Consider the following 19,858-nt stretch of genomic DNA (forward strand, 5'->3'; position numbering starts at 1 on the left):
ATATACCAGCTACGGCATTAAATTTGAAGCCATTATCATATATAGCCATATACATTTGGGTGCCGGTGCCATGTCAAGGGCAGGGGTTATGACTCTACTAATTGTGCTGCTAAACCTAGTCCTCTTGTTACTTCCAAAACCAGTTCTGTCTTCCCCTGTAACTGGAATTAAATGTTCGAAGGCTGTGCCTATGGTAACTCCCTGCCTGGATTATGTGCGTGACAAGGCAAACGAACCTTCGAAAGCTTGTTGTTCTGGGATTAAGGACCTTAATGCCTACTGCAAGAACAAAGGTGATAGGCAAGCTGCTTGTGAGTGCCTCAAGAAAGCAGTGGGCAATACGAAAATTGATGTCCCTCGCGTTCTTAAGCTTCCACATAAATGTGGAATGACCTCTTTTCTCTATGGGGTTAATGTCGACGTAGACTGCAAGAAGTAATCTCTCTCTCTCTCTCTCTCTCTCTCTCTCTCTCTCTCTCTCTCTTATGTTTATATATTTGTTTTTGTGGGTTTCATCAGAAAGTACTAATTTTATTTCTGGATGCAGGGTTCCTTAAGCCTCAGGTTAAATCGGCATGTGGAGGAACGAGCAATAGTTGAAGGAGGCATTTCTACCGAAAGATATTGTCGTAATATAAAATAAGTTGCACAGTAAAAATGAAGCAAATGTAATCTTCATACTTGTGTCCAAGAATACAACTTCATACTGGCATTACCTCTTTGTAATTTTCTGTGTTAAGTAAATGGAAAAGGTTAGTTTAAGCTACATACTGTCAGGTTTTCAAGAAAACTAAGCAATCTTTAATACCCACGTTTGCCTCTCAAATTGGCTCCTAAACTCTGACTTCTCGACCTACAATTTAGTCTCAGGTTACGCTTAATCACGCAAAACATTACATATTCAGATGTTCAGCCTTAAAGCAGAAAATTAGATGCTGTAATTAACAAATTTTTCTACTTAAGAACACACGCGCAAAGTCCGACCAAATGTAATAAAACCTATGAAATTGATACTTATCTGGGTTTATATGTTACAAACAGTATAAGTGCTTACAACCACGGCATTGTTATGTACACTTCAGATTTCTTGCACTCGACCACTAACGATTGTGAACGGAAAAATCAGGGTCGATTGGCTTCTGAGGCACCAATGCTAATCTTTGTGGCACTCTTGGGGCGCGTCCGCCATTCTGCCTTAAATTTCTTAATGCATTGGCGGCAAACTGGGATGCATAGATGGTGGCGCCAAGGCTTGGACATGCTGCAGCCTCCTTTGCCAGAACATCTTGCAATCTGTCTTCTGCTTGGCAAAGGTAATTAGCTTGCTTTCTCCTACAATGACGGCGCCAAGCTGCTTGTATGAAGCATGCTGCCCATGTCCTCCACTGCACTGAGAAGAACCTGAAAGAAAGATGAATCAATACAGAAGTCAGGATTCTCATTGCAACGATGACCTATAGTTTTCATCAAAAGACAGTCAATTTCTAAGTAAACTAGTAATGCATAGTTCTAACTCTGGCATTAAGCTTACTGTCCACTTCAGAAATGTCAGTGGTCTTTTGGAGCGACAAAGATTCTAGAATAAAACTTCAAATTTTCAAGCGGGGCTAGTGTAGAGTTAGTTTCACAAATTATATATAATTTGCATGCAGAAAAATAACCCTTGGTCTGCCCCTGGAACTCACCTGAATGTATGCTGGATATCCTTGTGGTGAAGACGACGAAACTGGGAGGCGACAGATTTCAAATCTTCAGCCACTAGAGCAAAGGCTTCAACCTCTGATAAAGCTTGCACAGTTCTACTTGAGATAGGAAGATTGGAGGTTGATTGGGGATCCAATGCCCATGTAAGTAGCGCTTCTCCACAGAAGTCACCGGCCTTGAGATTAGCAGCATTGAAAAAGCCAGTCCTTCCCCCATTTGTGGTCACACTCAGTAGATCACCACGCATGATAAATAGCATCTCATCAACTGGATCCCCCTCGCGAACAATGTAACTTTCCTTTGTGTAAAGGGCTGGCCTGAGACGATCACATATTGCATCCAGTATCTGCTCATCCATTTTTGCAAACATTGGCACCTGAAAAATGGGGGAACATTGTAGCTAATTGTTGACCAATTTTATAGAATATCATAAACCATAGATATATGAATGTTAAGACTTAAGAGTCAAAACTCAAGAAGGCTGAGAGGACACTCACTCTCATAATTAGATCGAAACAAAGATGGCGATTTATATCCCTTCTGAGATCTTTAGGAAGTGTGTGGATCAGAGTCCGCTCCTCCACACCTCTAGTTTGTTGCCATTTATACTGCTGATAACTCCTTATTCGCTCCCTCAAGTGCTCAGGAAGCATACGGTGGGCCATCCACTGATCTGCATCACGCCTTTTCACTCTCATTTCCTCCACTCTGACAGTCGTCGATTGCAGGAATTTCTGTACAAGAAGAAAACAGCAGTCATCATCAATTAAGGGCCTTCAAGAAGATACTGAGTAAAATTTAAAAGCGTCAAATATGGATCAAGGAAAAACCTGCATATTGCCAATGAGTAATGAAAATAAAACCAATCCAGCAATGCATACGAAAACAGCAAACAGAATCTCCCCAACAAAAGTGCTTGTCTTCAGGTTCTGGCCCACAGCACTTAGATTACGCAGACCCCACCAAAAGCAGTAACAAAATTTCTTCGGAAAATCCCATGACTCCACAATTTCAGATTCTAGAGCATCAAAGAATATTCCGAAGTTAAAGACAGTCGAGCTATTAATTTCGTCAGGCTGGATAAAAGGGCATGATGCTTTCAGAAAGTTGCTCAACTCAGGATTATCTTTTCTGTCATCTCCACAGTATAAATCTACAGACTTATTACACCCAGGGGCCTTGCACACATTACGCCAACATGTATCTTCACGTTCTATCGACAGTAAGTACCAAATGGCTCCAAGTGTCTGGCATATGTCACGATTAATTTATTTTATGATTATTTTTTCTCTTTATAATGAAAGAAACATTAAAGAGACCGAATGATAGTAAGTATCAAATCAAACTCACATGACTGGCTAGCATATAAAGGCATAGATTATAAACAGCTCCAGCCCATGCAGTTTCAGTAAGTATACCAGAACTTCTGGTCACTTCCCTGAACAGCGGCAATATTCTCCATACTCTTGGCACATACTGTGAAAATATTACAACCTTCAGCAGGTCTTTTGCAATCAAAGAAACCGGACCGCGCACGCTTGGAATGATGAATAGAACTGTTACCTGACGAATTTTATACATATATAAAAAAGAAGAACAAGAAAAACTTCAATTGGTGAAGCCAATATGAGTTTAATAAACAACAATTGGAAGGATAGATAAAAGGAAATATACCTGAGGAAGTGGCAGAATTGAGAGAACATCAACGATAAAGTTGGATGTCAAATACTTTTTAGCTATAATGACAGGATCATCAACAAGCTCACCCCTTCCAAATACACGAGAAGAAGGGGCGATAAACCCAGTACGGAACTGAAAAATTATATGAAGTACGTAAAAGGCATCGATAAATGTTCGAAGAACACAAGCAATTGCTTCCAAATTCTTGTCCAAATCAAGGCATTTCTTTTCACCGTCAATCACCGGAATGTAAAAGAACAGGGGGTCTAAAGACACTGCAATGAAACAAGCAATAACAAATATTTTGTTCCATTTTTGAAGAAACGGACCCTGTGGATCAAGAATTCTCTTTTTAGTCCGGGATGCTGCTTTTGGTTGCTGATTCTTCCTTGATGGTTTTCTGACGCTTTTAATTCTTTCATAACCTATCTCCCAGGATCGGTGAATACTATCGCGAACAGCGCTTATAGACGGCTTTACTTTTCTTGCATAAAATCCATCATCACTGGAATATACGGATAACCTCTCTGAATTAAAGGATTTCTCTGAACTCCAATCTTGAAACCTGAATAAATGATGATACAAGTTATGAAGGTCAAAGCGAGTCAAAACCAAGTTAAAACAACCAAAACAGAGTATTATATCAGGAAACACCATACAAACCTCACAAATTTATTTCCCTTCATATTCCAGAGTTTCAAGTAAACCTGCAAAACAACAAGTAATACCGAAATCAATTAAAGTTTCAACATTTGACCAAACTTACCAAAGAAAAGCAGGGCATGCATACTTTTATTCAGTCTCTGAAATCCTGACACCAGATTCCAAGAAAAGAAAAAACGCAATACTATCATCGAGTTTGTACAGTGAACGACGGCCTAGAAGTAACGGTTGTTGTTTGTTCGAGACACTCACTGTTTTTGTTTCATTTGCAGCGGATGACGAAGAAGAATAAGAGCATAAGAGAGAGCGAATAGCTTAATAATTTGAAGAAGAAATTTCGTCAAAATAGGCTTTCTATGAAGAAAGTTCGTGGAGACTGAACAATGGGGAAATAGCAGTTATTTACTTGGTCTGCGTTTCCAAAGAGGGACACACTAATGAGAGGAAAAAGAAAAGAAAATTGTAAACAATGAATATGCCAAATGCATATTTAAATATGTGAAATTTTATTATTTATTCACTTTAATACCTAATATTTTTTTTTAATTTAATAAACACTTAAATTTTATTTTTTAATTTCTTAAATATTTTTATTTTTAATTTATATACAGTATATATGAACGGTGTGAAATAGATCCATATATAAAAAAAAGTATTTGATATCACACAAAAACAAGTTAAAGTGTATATTGGGCTATACCTAAATTAAGATATTAACATGATCAAGTGACAAAGATTTAAGTGTTTAAATATGTATTTACTTAACTGATAGGATAACAATATATCTATATCTAAGTGTTTGAATTTTGATCATTTGATGAATTTAACACTTTAATTTTGGATATAATATTTAAAAGTTTTTAATAAGTGATTTTATTTGATAGGTCCATATAAATTATGCATAAAATTCAAAAGTTAATATATTTATTAGGTTATAATGATTAAGATGTTATAATAATTAAATTTAAATATTTATTAAATTAAATCAAAAATTAAAATCGTTAAATTGACTAATTATATAAAATTTAATTAAATTTGTAAATCTTTTGATAATTGTATCTGTATAACCTATTATTAAAAATACAGTAAACATAAAAATTTAATAGCATTACTATATCTATATATCCAAGTTATTGATACATATGAGAAATTTCCTTAGACCTCAATTCATGTAATCATAGAAACACTAATTATGTATTACACTAATCATTTCTTTTAATTGAAATATAATAAAGAAGTCGTCCTCAAAAGAAAAATGAAGAATACTAGTAAATTTCAATAAGTTTTTAATAATTCAAGTATAATTAAAATAAAAATAATCTAATAAAAATATTTAATTATAAGAATCAAAGTCTATATATATATATATATATATATATATATTAATTTCTAAGATTTAAATTTTTTTGATAATTGTGCGCACGTAGAAATTTTATTTTTATCTATATTATTTTTGATACATATGATTCAAATTTACGTGTAATTTTATAGTTTTTCTATTAATTTATTGATTAATAAGTTACATTCCTAATTAAACATTGACTCTAATCCTAAAAAATATCATATGTATTATATTTTATTGTTATGTTAATTAATAAATAGTTTTCTAATAAGATAATAACACTAATCCTATTCTAAAAAACAGCATATTAATTATATTTTAATATTATATTAATTAATAAATTAATTTTTTAATTAAATAATAATTATAATTCTAAAAAATAATATTTTAATTATATTTTTAATATTATTTTTAATAATAAACTGATTTTAATTATATAATAAATTTTTAATCCTAAAACTAGTAATATCAATTATATTATTAAGTAATATAATACTAAAATTAATTAATCAATAATTTTTAAAATAATTTTTATATTATTACACCAATAAAATTTTAAAAATCAAAAATATTTAAAAATAATTAGTTTATTTTTATTTTTTAAAATATAAATTTTATTAAATTAATTTTATAATTAAAATAATAATAACAGTCGTATAACGCACATACTAAATCTAAAAAATTTCCGCATCATCAAATAATATATGATTTTTCTCTTTACCACTGGATGTAAAGAAAAGGTTTAAAGATAATATTGAAATGACAATGTTTGGCTCTTTTTTTTTAAGAAAAGGGAAAGGTACATTTTCCCCCCTAAAGTTAGTCACCAGACACAAATATGCCTCTTAACTAATTTGTTATATTGGTCTATCTTTTAGACGGCGTGTTAACATTGTTATGAACGCTGACATGGATAAAAAGGGACCTGTTGCTCATAATTAACATGCTTCATTTTTATTTGATGGACCGGTCTGATAGCTTTGCTTTTATTGATACTACTAATCCTTTTTTCAAGTCAAGCAGTGATCATAAGCAGCTCTTGAAACACTCGAAGAAAGCTCAAAAGGCCATGGAAGTGTAAGAATCGTGGCAAATATACCATTCAAAACTAGCAACAGAGTACTTATTCACATAGCTTCACCAATAGAAACAACCACCTCCTCTAGTAGAGACGACGGGAGTTTCCTTTGCCATGTATGTCTCAAAGCTTCATAATATATTAAAAAAATTCAATTCTTATTTCATTCGCCAATAGAGATGGCCACCTCCTTTACCTTGGCGATTGGAGAGACTTGAGCTCTGGTGTCCTCGTCATCAGTGTGGGGAGCTTCACTGTTTTTTCTGCTTTTAAAACGATACAAATTTATTTTTTTTGTCAAATAACTTTTTTATATATACACTAATGAGAAAGGCGAGACCATTTTTTGTCATATCAACAGTAAAAAAAGGCAGGACCACTTTTTTTTTATTCCACATAAGCATTTGACTAACAAATAAACTTCTGTTAAATTGACAGTTAAGAGAAGGGCTTAAATGGTTGTTTAGGGCAAATTTTATGCTTAAATGTTCCGAAATATAGTTAATGTGCAGGGCACACCAAACGGTAAGGCAAAATAGTACCTTCTCCCCTTTAAGAAATTGAATCGTGGGCCCATTACGTCATTGTTGTTATGTAATTTCCTTTTCCTGAAAAGAAGAAAAAAGCAAAATTTCGTTTACTTTTCTCGTGCGTGGACCTTTCAATCGATATTTTAATTATGCTTAGTTTATTGTTTTCCCTATCCAGTGGGTTTGGTCACGTAGTGAGGTCAGATGAATGCCTTTAGTCCTTTACTATAAAATTGTGGGGCCATTACTACAGATCCTTTTCCTCCCGTTTCTAATGGTTTTAATTTTACAATTTATAAATTTAGGACTCCTTAGACTTTTGTTTTCATTCATGAGCCACCTTTGAAATGTCTCTTCTACCTAAAATAATCCCTATTTTATATTTATTTATTTGATAGATTATATTAATACACTTATATCATTTATATATATATATATACAATTATTTTATAATTTAATAGTTGATGACTGATATATTTTAATTAATTAGTTTTAAAAAAATATTTATTTTGTTTGCCTTTATGTCCTCCTTTTGAACACAATTGATTTTCTTTTTCTAGAGAAACATAATTGACACTTTTCAAAAATGAGGTTTGGAGACAGACATGGATTGAATTGAAAGTGGATATTCTCAACAACTTATCAGAAAGATCATAAATCACAGGCGATCAATTACATAATAATAAATTAATCATAAAATATCTTATTGGTTACAGTGGCATGTTTGAGAGTCCACAACCTGGAAATTATGTTGGAGCTGGAACACCATCAATCGCATACTACTGTGAAGAGAAATAATAATTATGGTTTGCTACTTTTATTTATTTGTTTATTTATTTACTTTATTCCAAAACCTAATATTTAAGAATAATAATATTATTATAAAAAAAAAATTTAAATATATCGTGGAAACTGCGTGCCAACTATAAAAGTTTATATTTTATATATATATATAAAAAATTAACGACGTATGATTTACGATAAGAATTTAAATAAGTTAGTAAAATATATTTTAAAATTTTAAAATTTTATTTTATTAGACTTTTAATTTTTATTTAATTTTTATTTTTAATTGTATAAAAAATTTAATATTTTTAATTAAGACTAATATACAAATCTAATGAAATTAAAAATATAAATTATATATAAATTTTTTAATAAAATAAAAAAATAAAAAATAGAAGCTCAATAAAATAAATTAATATTTCAAAAAGAAATTAAAATAAAACCCTCCAATCAATATTTCAAGAGCTTATTAAAATAAAACAGGAGGGTGTTGTCATTTAAGTTTCTAGAATGGGTTGTTGGCAAAGGCATTCAGTTGACGTTGACGTGGACTTCACTGTCAAAACCCAATCTCAGGATTTTCATTTATTATCTAATACTACTTAATAAACTCATTCTCTTTCTTTTCTTTTCTTTTTTCCTTTAATTTATTGAATTTCTCTATGGAAACTACTTTTCAAAAATATTAAAACGTGAGAGTTAACTGTGGCTGATAATATTTATGTTAATTAGGGTACATTTGACAATCTGTTGATTAAAAAGAAAAATATATCACAATTTAGAATAGACTAAAAATAGAAAAAGACAAATCCTTTTTAAAAACATATAGTTACTATTTCAATATAAAAATAAAATATTATGTAAAAAATTTACATCAAAATACCATAATTAAAGATTTTTTCAACCACATTCGGTTCATCTAAAGTTATTAGAGATATTTGTCCGGAGTTGATATATTGATAAAATATATATTTAATTATTTTACTATTATTTTTTTTATTTTCGTAAATTTATAAAATTTCATTAGATTATTTTTCCTGTTTCGAAATGAGAAGTCATTTTTTCTTAAGATTAAATAGTTTTTCTTTTTGACTAAGGAAATATTTTAAGTTGATCAATTTTTCTGAATGTACCAAACACTAAAAATACAGAAACTATTTTGCTTGAAACAAAATTAAAGTTGCCAAAAGAGAAATTGCCCGATTTAAATGGAAAAGGTCCAAAATTTGGGAACCGGTCCAAAGACAGGATCAATAACTACAAAATTCCACGTTTCACATTAATCCGGTACAAGTCTAATGATTTAAGGTGGCCCGATCAAGAATCATAAAGTCTCCTTTGGAATTACATATTTTTTAATTAACAAGAAAAAAAAAAACCAAAATTATCAGTTCAGTTTAATCTCCAACCGTTGATCCTCTAACCATAGTGAATTGAAAACCTAACTGAAACCGAAAACAAATGTTAAAATAGTATAAATAAGCCTCTGAATTGTTTTTTATTACTGTAATTAAATTCATAAAGTTTATGTTTTAAATTTTGTAAAACAAAGCAATTGTATTCTTGAAATTAGATTTTTTTAAGTAATGATGATGAATTTTTATCAAAATAAAGGAGAAATTATTATTTTATAATATTTATCTACTAAAAACAGAGCTAATGTTTTCTTATATATATATAAAATAACATGAGCATGGAAAAGTTAAAACATCATTTTAGTGTCTAGAACTAACTAAATTTGATCCTATTACACGGTGAAATAGATGAAAAATTGTTTGGAATTGTTGTTTGGTGTTGAAAAAATAAATTTAAAAATATTTTAATTTTACGTATATTAATGTTTTAATTTTTTATAAATCACTTCCTTCACATCTATTTTTGCAAAAAGCATCAATTTACCTGCAGTTTATATAAATAATTTTCAAAACTATAAAAATAACATAAAATAAAAGTTGAGGTTTTCCAATTTTAATGTCAAACAACTTCAGAATTAGCCTCAATAATATAATTGTTATACTTTTTACAATTTAAGAATGTAAATTAAAATAAAAGGTAAATTACGTTTCAGCCGAAAATTGTGAAAATTCATTAGCTTGTATATATTATTTGCAAAAGAAAACGGAGAGATTTTGTCTAATCCCTGCAAGATAGATACAATAAAGACAAAAGAATCATTACATATGAGAAAATAAAATTTATATATTTTCTATGAAATAAAAATTTATTCAAAAATTTATTATAATTAAATGTAAAATTAATTATAGTTAATTTATAAATAAATTGTACATTAAATCAATATATATATATATATAATATTAAAATATTTACTATTTTAGATTTATTTTTTCTCATATCTTCTATCTCAAATAAAACAAATTCTTTATTTCAAAAAAATAAATTGAATTCTTAAGAATTTTATCAAATATAGTATAAGAGTATAAATATTATGCTACTTATTCTTAAACATTTAAAAATCTTAATTTTTTTATTTTTCTGTTTTATAAATTTAGACTAAGAATACTTCCATTCAGTGATTAGGTTTAGTTAAAAAAATAGGAATGTAAGTCGAGCCGAACATCCAATGAGTGAAATAATCAGCAATGAGTTGCCATAGATAGAAGCACATATAAACTTGCACATTTTACATTTTCTTTTAATTATAATTATTATTGGGGGGGCTAAAACTTGAAAATTACAATCAACAAGTGGACGACACAAAATGTTCAATTCTATAATCATCAAAGTTCCTAGAAAATGTTTTAAGTTTATTCATCTAACTCATCCTATCCTAACAATTAGGAACAGAAGAAAAAGGATGGGCCGTCACCTCAACCTAGGATTTCTCTTCATCTGACTGGGAGCATGGCGGTCCAGGGACAGAATCAACAAAAAATTCCTCCACTGTTACAAGGATAAACCTATCACTGTTAGTGGTGCACCCCTTTCTTTTGAGATTGAAAAATGCAAAAGCACTACAAACCAGAAATATGCAGCGCTTAATTTACTACTCTCTTTACTTATTTCAGCCGGTGAGAGGGGCAATTGTTTTATGAAAAATAAAGAAAAACATAATAATAATAATAACAACAACAATAATAATATGTAAAATTTTTGTATAATTACATAACATTACTAATAATATTGTGAACCATTTTGTTTTTGACGCCTAGCTTTGCCCCCTTCTATTTCAGTGATGTACCGATTGGCACAAGGACACAAATGCTCCCAAAAGTTAGCTCTCTTTTCACTACAAGTTTTTAACAACATCTCTATTTGTCTTATTCTAAGCTACGCAGTCAATATTTCATATATTTTGTTATTTAAAGTTCAGTCTATTTTTTTTATTCTTTTCCTATGGTTATATCATACTACCATATGATAACTTTCAAATGTCAAATGTGCAATATCTTTAATAATTTAAATATTGTTTAAAAGAGATTAATTCTGAAATGAGCCATGTAAGAAGATATTCTATTACAATATAGAAAATAAATATTAAAAAATTATAAGAATATTTTTATCATCTACCAGACTATTTTGGTAATTGAAATTGAAAAAAGCAAATGTCTGTTCCTGCAAATTTCCTGACTTATAAGGTTATTTTGTTAAGTGAAATAGAAAACAAATATTTTTATATGAATCTGGTGAATTATAAAATTTTTAGAAACTAAAATAGAAATCAGGACAAAAATAAATTTTTAAACGTAAGAAGATTGAAATCTAAACAAAATTACATTTTAGATCTTAACTAATGAAATTTGATTGACCAACAAATAAGACTAGCAGAGGTTTCATTAAAAAATTTCAAGAGTGAAAGTATTAATTTTAGGAGTTGATTGTGAAGAGAACCTAACTTCTAGAATTAATTTTCTGTGTTTGCTCGTCATAAACCCTCATTGAGCAAGAGCAAAGAAGTGAACAGAAATGACAGCTAATATACAAGTCAGGATACCATAGATATAATTCACGTTACCTATGTCCTCGTGCTCTGGAGAATCAAGCAAAATTTCTGAATCAGATGGCAGAAATGGAGAACCAGGATAGTTTCCTAGAGCTCCTAAATCTGCAAAACGTGAACAACTGCAAGATTACACATTTAATCAAAACCTCTAGAAAAAGATTATAGAAAAAACATAATTGTTTAGACTTGTTGCTAATCTTCCGAAACATTCAGTGGTAAAGTCCTTTCCTTAGCAACTAACCAAGTCCTGTAAATCATCGGTAAATTTGCTCCAAAGATAGCATAGTTGTCAAATTACTGTATTTATAAGACATTTTACGAACTGGCATATTAAATTAAGCATCCGGGTTAAGAGATGGTAGACTCCAACTAATTATATGAGAATACTCTGAATAACTAGCACTGCAAAGCAATGCAGTTCACATCTTTATATGAGAATGAGAAGATCTTATCAAAACATAGCTATACAAGTGTCAATCGGGCATAGAACTGAATTTACACAAATTTATTTGCAACTTACCTCCCAAGTTTGATAAATCTGCTGTTAGGTCAGACAGGCTGAAATTCCATTGAATCTGATCTAAAGATCTGGAGGTGCCAGCACCACCATCTGGTCCAAGCTGTAATCCTACCGAGCTTGCCACATCAGATGTAAATGCTGTATCAAGTGCTGATGTGTCAACTCCGATTCCTAACATGTCTGATGCAGTAAAGGGAAAATGACCACTGGACGCCACTGAAGTAGGACTCACGGGCATCTCAGACATAGATGACATGCCACTGCTTGGTGGAACTACAGGAGCAATATCAGCTGTTTTATTCTCCATCACCATACTACAAGGATGCATTCAGCAGCCATTAGTTGTAACTCTAGGAAGCAGAAATTAAAACAAAAGGAAATAGATAAAAGTATACACAATTCATTGATGTTACAGCAATTTAACCACAAGCAAGCCAAAGTTATTGGATCATATCATGCACATACTGATAGAGCATTAAAGTTTCCAGGATACACATTCTATACAAAAAGAATAATTAGAACTTCTTTCATGCAATTACATCAGGCAGACATTGAAATACAGATCAACTAACCCCAATCCCAGTCCCATTAGCATCAAATACAAGAATCATGTTCCTTCCTTCGACTCGTTTACGAGCTATGATTGTAGAGAGGCCCAATGCACAAACAAACAGCAAAGAAGCAACTAAACTGATCATTAGCTAAAAGTAAAGGTTCATTAAAGGCTAATTAAGGTTTAGGAAAACATTAACATGAGCTGAGACAAACTAGATCACTTATGAGCCAAAAGCACCTCATTGAGTTGAAAGCATTCACATGTGAGTAATGTGCAATTAAATAGTCAAAAAATTTTTTTTTTTTTTTTTTTGAGGGTTGGAGACCAGGAAAGTTCCTCAATTTTGTTGAACATAATTCAAGAAGAATGAAGGAGAGGTGCAAAAAATTTCTCACTTGTTCCCAGAATTCATACGAATAGGATGAAAATTTTCTGGTGCAGGGACTCCGTTAACTACATGGCAGCTTGATATTCCACAGTTCATGGAGTCAAGATGGGGCTGACCTGGAGCTGGCATTGGAGGTTGTTGTAAGACAGGATATCCCATAGGCAAATTGTTGACTGCACTGCAAATAAGTGATGTTGAATAAGAGTATCAATGTTTCAAAGAACATGCAGCATTACTAGAAAGCAGACAACTCAGTCACAAAACCTTCAGGAATAACTTCACTTAGAACAAAATGAAGAACTAACAGCATTACCAATATCTTGGATAGTTGTGATCGAAAATAATGGAAACATGGTTTAAATGGATTTTGTGGGAAAAAGCAACAAAAGCAAACAATAAGGGTCCATTCAGATTGCAGAATTGGAATTGGAACTGCAATTGCAATTCCAATAATTGGAAATGGGTTAGAACCACAAACTCTGGTAATTGAATTGCATAAGAACAGGAAATTAGAATTGAATATATATTATAGTGGATTGAAAATTGTAATTCCTTGGTTAGAACTTAAGAATTGATAAAGGCTCATTTTAAACTATTTGGAATTTTATGGAGTTGAGCCGAAACTGTAATTCCAATTCCTAAGATACAACCATATACCAAACAGCAGAATTGAAATTCAGTAACCCAATTCCAATTTCAACTGCGTCAAATGATACCTAAAAATTTTTACCCTAGATCAAATCTCACAGAACAGAAAATTATAAGTAAATAATAATAACAATGTGTGCAAAGACATTTAAATGATTAGAAAGTTACTAAAAAGGCCTAAAACATAATTAAAAACATTACGCTTTATTACATTTTCCATGGCAGTATTCGACCTTCATAAGAAGTTAGAAGTAAACAGTTTGAAAGTCGACCATACTATCTTGTACAAGGTACAAATGATTGTCAGGACTTACCAGGCATGGGATGAATTCCATTTTGTATAGGGGCCAAAGGAACCTTTGGAGGTACAGGAAACTTCATAAGATGATATTGATGCTCAAGCAAATGATTAAATAAGAGAATCTGCTTCTTCAGTTTCAACCTTATGTAATAGGCCCTGAAGAAATCAGCATTTTCTTCTTCCAATTTCTGCCATACTGAAAAGAACATGAGTTATTAAGGGAAAATCAGAGCAGATCCTTGCATGAATGTTGAACAAAGAAACCGAGACCAATGTGTTGCTGGTACTTGTTAAATGTTGAATAAAGAAGATAGCAATGGATCACCACAAGAAAATGTTCTAATGGTTAGTTCAAGACAACAAAATCACGGACTGGGTTGGGAATGGGAAATATCTATTATGATATCACAAATTGCTTTGTACTTGTTTGACTCGCACAGTATTTCAGTTGAAAACAGGAGATGGAAAATACTTACATCAGCACCGATTCAAACCAGAGGTTTTAAGGACACCTAAATAATAAAAAGCTTAAAGAAGAAGGTCAAAAAGCATACCCAATGTTGTAAACCCAGGGTCTATCCTAGCACGTGTCAAGAGGGTTCTGACCACCTCATCTCTATTCATGTACAATTGCAAGCATCGTTCTATTAGATTCTGGACCTGCAACAGCCATAATTCTAATCATTAATCATTGGGGACAGAAAAGTAGATTTATTTACAAAAATCAAAATAGCATCAACCAAGAAGTAACAGGCTTACAAGTTCAATATCTTGGCGTGAAACCTTTCGGCTATCATTGCTTGAAGCAGATACTGAACCAGAGTCTGCTGAAGGAGGCTCTGCAGTGTGATTGTTCTGTTGGTCACTTTGGGAGTCCTGTGAAACTTGGTTTGAGGACTGTATTTCCTGGGTGCTCTGTAGTCCAATATCAATGCTTTGTTCAATTTACTGAGCTATAAAATATTCAAGTAATGCTTTTTGGATTTCTGAAGAAGCAACAGAATTAATATCAATAGCAAGTGAAAGTCCGTTAATATGTTACTTCTTAAAAACCCAAGTTGTTTCTAAGAAGTTACACCACTTGACACATTTGATTTGGATGGAGAAACAAAAAGGTTGAAGGCCCAGATAAAAAAAAAATTGAGAAGTTCATATCACCTGTTGAGTTTATGGTGACAAGATTTACTAAAATCTCACAAAATAGTTCATGAGTTGGGTAGCCATAGTGATGCCTCATGTTCTGCTGGTAGCAGACACTAAAAAATGCAGTGCTGGGGACACCAGAAAATTGCTAATGGTTTAATAGAATTATTGGAGTTTAATATGTTAACAAAGTGGCACTCACAGATATAAAGAAACATTAGAATTTAGCAATATAGAAGGGAAAAAAAAAATTAGGCAGCAATTTAAAATGCAAGCTTAGAGAAAGAGTTGAAAGGAAGAAGTTTCGAAATCAAAATGCACACAGAAACAAAAAGAATGCGGGCATTTGTCAAGAGTGAGGCATGCAGGCGTTGTGGGAAGGAAGAGAAATGAAAGGAAGTGGTAGAAACGCATTCGGCCTGCCAAAATTGAGATTTCAATGTTTTACTAGCCAAGAAAAAAGAAAAACCAGAAACTGCGAAAGGAAGATTTTATAAAGTGCCTATAGAGGAGCATTATATGTATGCATGTGCAACCAGACATACAACAGACCTGTAAGGTCTTCATTCCAGCTGACAAGAATTTGATGGCATCTCTTCAGCTCAAGTATAGGCTGCTGCTAAGGCCACAGATTGCATTATGGAAATAGAAGTTATCTATTTATTCTGCAGTGATAGAATGAGGCAGCTTTTCCTGAAATTAGAACTACTGTGCAGAATAATATGACAAAGGTTTTAGATACTAACCTTTTCAGTGAAAACAAGAAATCCAGAAAAGAAAATAAACTACAATCTAACCATGCAAAAGCAATAAGGATTTGAATGCATAAATATGCAGGAATATTGTATTCTCTTCATGTTAGTCAACCAAATTCACCTCACAACTCTCACTGGAAACCAGCAACAGTTGGTGACAACCAGCATCAACCTTGTGCTCAGTTGAACATTAGGATATAAAGCAGGGAGAAACGTGTATTAACCCCGCAATCTCAGATGATTTAAACCTCAAAAGTTTAACAAATGCAATCCTTGGTTGTGCTATACTCTGCCCCATAATGTGTGCTTCACAAACTAACCAGTAACAGGAATAAGAACCCCAAGTGTTATTGTATACCCCACTTCTCACTAAAATTCTACATGATTATATTCCATTTCGGCAAGCTTATCTTCCCTCCTTCCAAAAGGAAAGAACACCGGTCCATTTGTTTGACTAGCTCTTTAATTCTTTTTCGCTTCTTCGCGGACAAACTGAATTTTGAACAAAAAAAAAAATGTTCTAAAAAAGCATAAGAATAGTCAGATGGCCTTGAAACAATACAATGCCACCTTCAATGCTACTACCACAAAATGGCTGGGCAGGCACTTTGCTTACCCAGAAATTCTGCTTAGATGCTCAAATATATTACAGTTAGAAACGAAATCAAACAGATCTCAGCCCACTAGTTAAAGCTACAGCTTAAGTGTCCTACAATTAAATATTCTCAAACTAATTAAAAAAGAAAAGTGCAGCGCTTAACTGATTAAACAAATAGTTTAATGTTCGCCACTAAAACAATAGTAATAATTTAAATTATAACTTATAGCCATCGGAACAAGTATTATTTTCTTTTTATAGAAAAAAAAAAAAAGAATCTATAGAGCTCCAATTTGATAAAACTAAATTATAGAATAAACAGTAAGATCTAAAAACAAAAAATAAAATTACCTTGCTCCGAAATTCTGAATCTCCAAAATACCAAATTATAGAATAATGCCAATTTTAATTTCGACGATTTTAGGGATCCCAAGCTCTTCTTTATATATAGCTCAGATTTAAAAATATAATATATATACGTATACCAAATTTTTATAGAAAGAAAACAACCAAGCTCAATTCAGTCCACTAAATGAGTTCAAAACGCGTACGGGTTTAAATCTTTGTACAGTAGAGCTAGAATGCAATCGAGGTCGTGACAGAGAGATTTAAGAGGGAGCTAACGATATATTTACATATATCAAAAGGAAAGAGGATTTTGAATGTACAGAAGCAGGAAATTAAATTGTCAGTTTGAGTTTTACTGGTATTTGTTTCGACAAAGGCGGTTTTGCGGCTGGTAAGGGTTACTATGACATTGTAGAAAATAGAAGCTCAAGAAGAAGGAAAGAAGAAACAATAGAAAAAAATAAATAAAAAAATCTTAGGATATTATTAATGGTTTTTTTTTTCTTTTGGCTTTTATAGTTCTGAAAATCTACTCAGAGGGTAAATAAAGATTTATAAAGCAGAAAATAAATTAAAATTGCTCCGACACGGCTTTGTAGCCGTCTAGGACGGCTTTGGTTTTACCGGCGCATTTAAGACGCAAAGATTTTAATTATTCATGAGCACGAGGCTTTTGTGATTTTAGCGGAGAAATAATTTCCCACTTGTAAAGTTTTCATCTTTTTCTATTTGACCCTAATTCTACTTACCTTTTTAAATCTGAATTTTAAAATCTTTATCAATTTTATCCAATTATTTCAGAAATTTTAAATTTTAGTTAATCATAAAATGTTTTCTTCTTTAAGAGTAGTTTGAAAGTTTTGGCAGAAGTTACATATGTTTTGCCCGTATATATTCAGTATATATTCATTATTGGTTTACTAACTCGATAATAAAAGCTTAAAACACATTAAAAATTTAAAATAAAGCATATAATCTATTTTAATCCTCGTTGCTATCTTTTAACACCATTTTCACCATTATCATTATTAAAACACTACCGTTTCATCCCATTAATATTTCCCTTTTACCCACCACCATATAAGAAAAAAAGCCTAAATTGCAACTATACAAGGTTCAATCACCACTAATTTTAGTTGGGTTATATTTTTTTTTCAATTAGTTTTAGTTGAATATTAAAAATTTATCAAATAATTCAGATAAATTCCTTAATTTGCCTAAATTAGTTTGATTAAGTCGCCTTGATCTTTTTTTCAAATATTTCATTAATTGTATTGCATCTAATATGTTCTCTAACTTTTTCTTCAGCGGTGACGCTGCAACATATAAAGTGTTAATAGATGTGAGCACATGAGCTTTAAAAGATTACACAAGTAATGATCAACAAAAGCAAAGAGAAACAAATTTGCATTCTTTAAAGGAGGGATTTTTAATTTTGACCTAAAAGATTTGCTAAGAGCATTTAGCAAATGTTCGCTTTACTCACATGACTGATAATGACCATTTTGATTGTGAAAGGGAGTAAGAAATAATGTCATAGGTATTGGTCATGCAATTAACGAGGATGGTGTGAAAAAAGACCAAACGATGAATGGTGTAGGTAAATATCAGATATGCTTTTGTCAAAAAGACCCACAATAAGATGATGAAGATGTTGGCAGGGGGATGTTGAATATGTACTTGTAGTTATGGGTTTCAAAAAGTTGCTCAGCATTTTTATTCATGATATGCCTTAGTTTTTATTTATGGCAATAATTCAATTCTTATTTTGTGGTGGTGGTAGGAACAAGCTTAGGCAATAGTAATGGTGGGAGAGATCAATAGGTGAGAGGAAAAAAAAGGTTAGAAAAGTGATTAATGGTGGTGGGGCCAAAGAGTGGCAATGGTAGTGGTGTGAGAGATGGCGGCGAGAGAAATGGAAAATTAAAAAAAAATGATATTACTTGTTTACTATAGCCTTCCCTAATTAAGGCAAAATTAGAAATTTACCATTGCTTAAAGTTTTTAAGGTGAAGATAATTGTTCGGTTTGTGATACAACTTCTTAATTATAAGACACTCAAATTTATTTTTTTTGATGAAAAGTGAAAATATATTATCTATAAGCATAGAACACCTTTAACAATTCAATAGGAGGATGAATAGTTCAAGCAAAGGAAAGATTTCTTTGTAACAGTCTAAAGAAAACTCAAGTGTTAGAGATTCTATATTATTATACATGTTCATAGATTTAGGTGTCCGTCCAATCTCGTTTATAAATTTCTAGATTTGTACACCTATGTTTTATTTTAGATTTGTTCAAGCTCAAATCTATAAAAGTTTGATTATTTTTGGGACAAGTTTGAAAATGTCATTTCTTCAAGGTTTGCTCAACTAGTCCACCTCAACTTAAAAATTCAAAAGAAAAATGTTGTATAACTTTTATAAGAGGAACAAACTTAATCAAAAATTTAAACCTATTCAGCTGAGCTAGGCTCATGCCTAGGCTTGAAAACTTCAAGTATGACCAAGCCCAACTCGAACTGAGCTCGAAATTTGAACATGTCTATACATCACTAAAAAATAAGAAATAAATATATTTTATAAGGTTAAAGATTCAATCATCAACTAATGATTAATTTTAGTCATTTTAGTATTGGTTAGACTCAAACTCAATTCTACTAATTGGACTTTACACTCCGTCACTCATTTAACTCGTAGAATGCTCATTACAACTCTTAGATACAAAAGCAACATATACGCTTTGATGCACAAAAAGTCTACAATTTTTTGGCAAATGAAATGCTAAATCTCCCAAGGAGCCCGTGTGCACGAGTTTAAAATATTAACTATTGTTTAAATAGAAAATTTGGGTTCAA

General features: G+C 31.5%; 3 protein-coding genes across 8 annotated transcripts; 1 reads left to right on the forward strand and 2 right to left on the reverse strand.

The window, feature by feature from the left end:
* On the forward strand, window positions 1–766 carry LOC8263536 (non-specific lipid-transfer protein 4.1). Its single transcript, XM_002523314.3, has 2 exons — window positions 1–435; window positions 548–766. The coding sequence occupies exons 1-2, from the start codon at window positions 71–73 to the stop codon at window positions 555–557; spliced, it is 375 nt and encodes a 124-aa protein (XP_002523360.1). The 5' UTR covers window positions 1–70; the 3' UTR covers window positions 558–766.
* Window positions 767–915: 149 nt separating this feature from the next.
* On the reverse strand, window positions 916–4,492 carry LOC8263537 (putative cyclic nucleotide-gated ion channel 13). The gene is made up of 8 exons (XM_048375314.1): window positions 4,175–4,492; window positions 4,048–4,091; window positions 3,379–3,949; window positions 3,055–3,267; window positions 2,535–2,951; window positions 2,202–2,438; window positions 1,686–2,080; window positions 916–1,401 (listed from the first exon to the last, which is right to left on the reverse strand). Exons 2-8 carry the CDS (start codon window positions 4,068–4,070, stop codon window positions 1,101–1,103), a joined length of 2,157 nt encoding a protein of 718 aa, XP_048231271.1. The 5' UTR covers window positions 4,071–4,091; window positions 4,175–4,492; the 3' UTR covers window positions 916–1,100.
* A 5,873-nt stretch (window positions 4,493–10,365) lies between these two features.
* On the reverse strand, window positions 10,366–17,556 carry LOC8281386. Of its 6 annotated transcripts, none has more exons than XM_015721895.3 (9): window positions 17,205–17,545; window positions 15,853–16,008; window positions 14,917–15,072; window positions 14,712–14,817; window positions 14,171–14,353; window positions 13,216–13,381; window positions 12,265–12,578; window positions 11,757–11,846; window positions 10,366–10,684 (listed from the first exon to the last, which is right to left on the reverse strand). In XM_015721895.3, exons 2-9 carry the CDS (start codon window positions 15,865–15,867, stop codon window positions 10,617–10,619), a joined length of 1,098 nt encoding a protein of 365 aa, XP_015577381.1. In that variant the 5' UTR covers window positions 15,868–16,008; window positions 17,205–17,545; the 3' UTR covers window positions 10,366–10,616. The 6 variants fall into 6 exon arrangements, 5 of the variants coding, with proteins under 5 accessions (XP_015577381.1, XP_015577380.1, XP_015577378.1 ...); XM_015721894.3 differs by having other exon boundaries at window positions 15,853–16,005; window positions 17,005–17,545; XM_015721892.3 differs by having other exon boundaries at window positions 17,005–17,545.
* Window positions 17,557–19,858: the final 2,302 nt, after the last annotated feature.

This window comes from Ricinus communis, chromosome 1, assembly GCF_019578655.1.
Source record: "Ricinus communis isolate WT05 ecotype wild-type chromosome 1, ASM1957865v1, whole genome shotgun sequence".
In the NCBI taxonomy this organism is placed as follows: domain Eukaryota; kingdom Viridiplantae; phylum Streptophyta; class Magnoliopsida; order Malpighiales; family Euphorbiaceae; genus Ricinus; species Ricinus communis.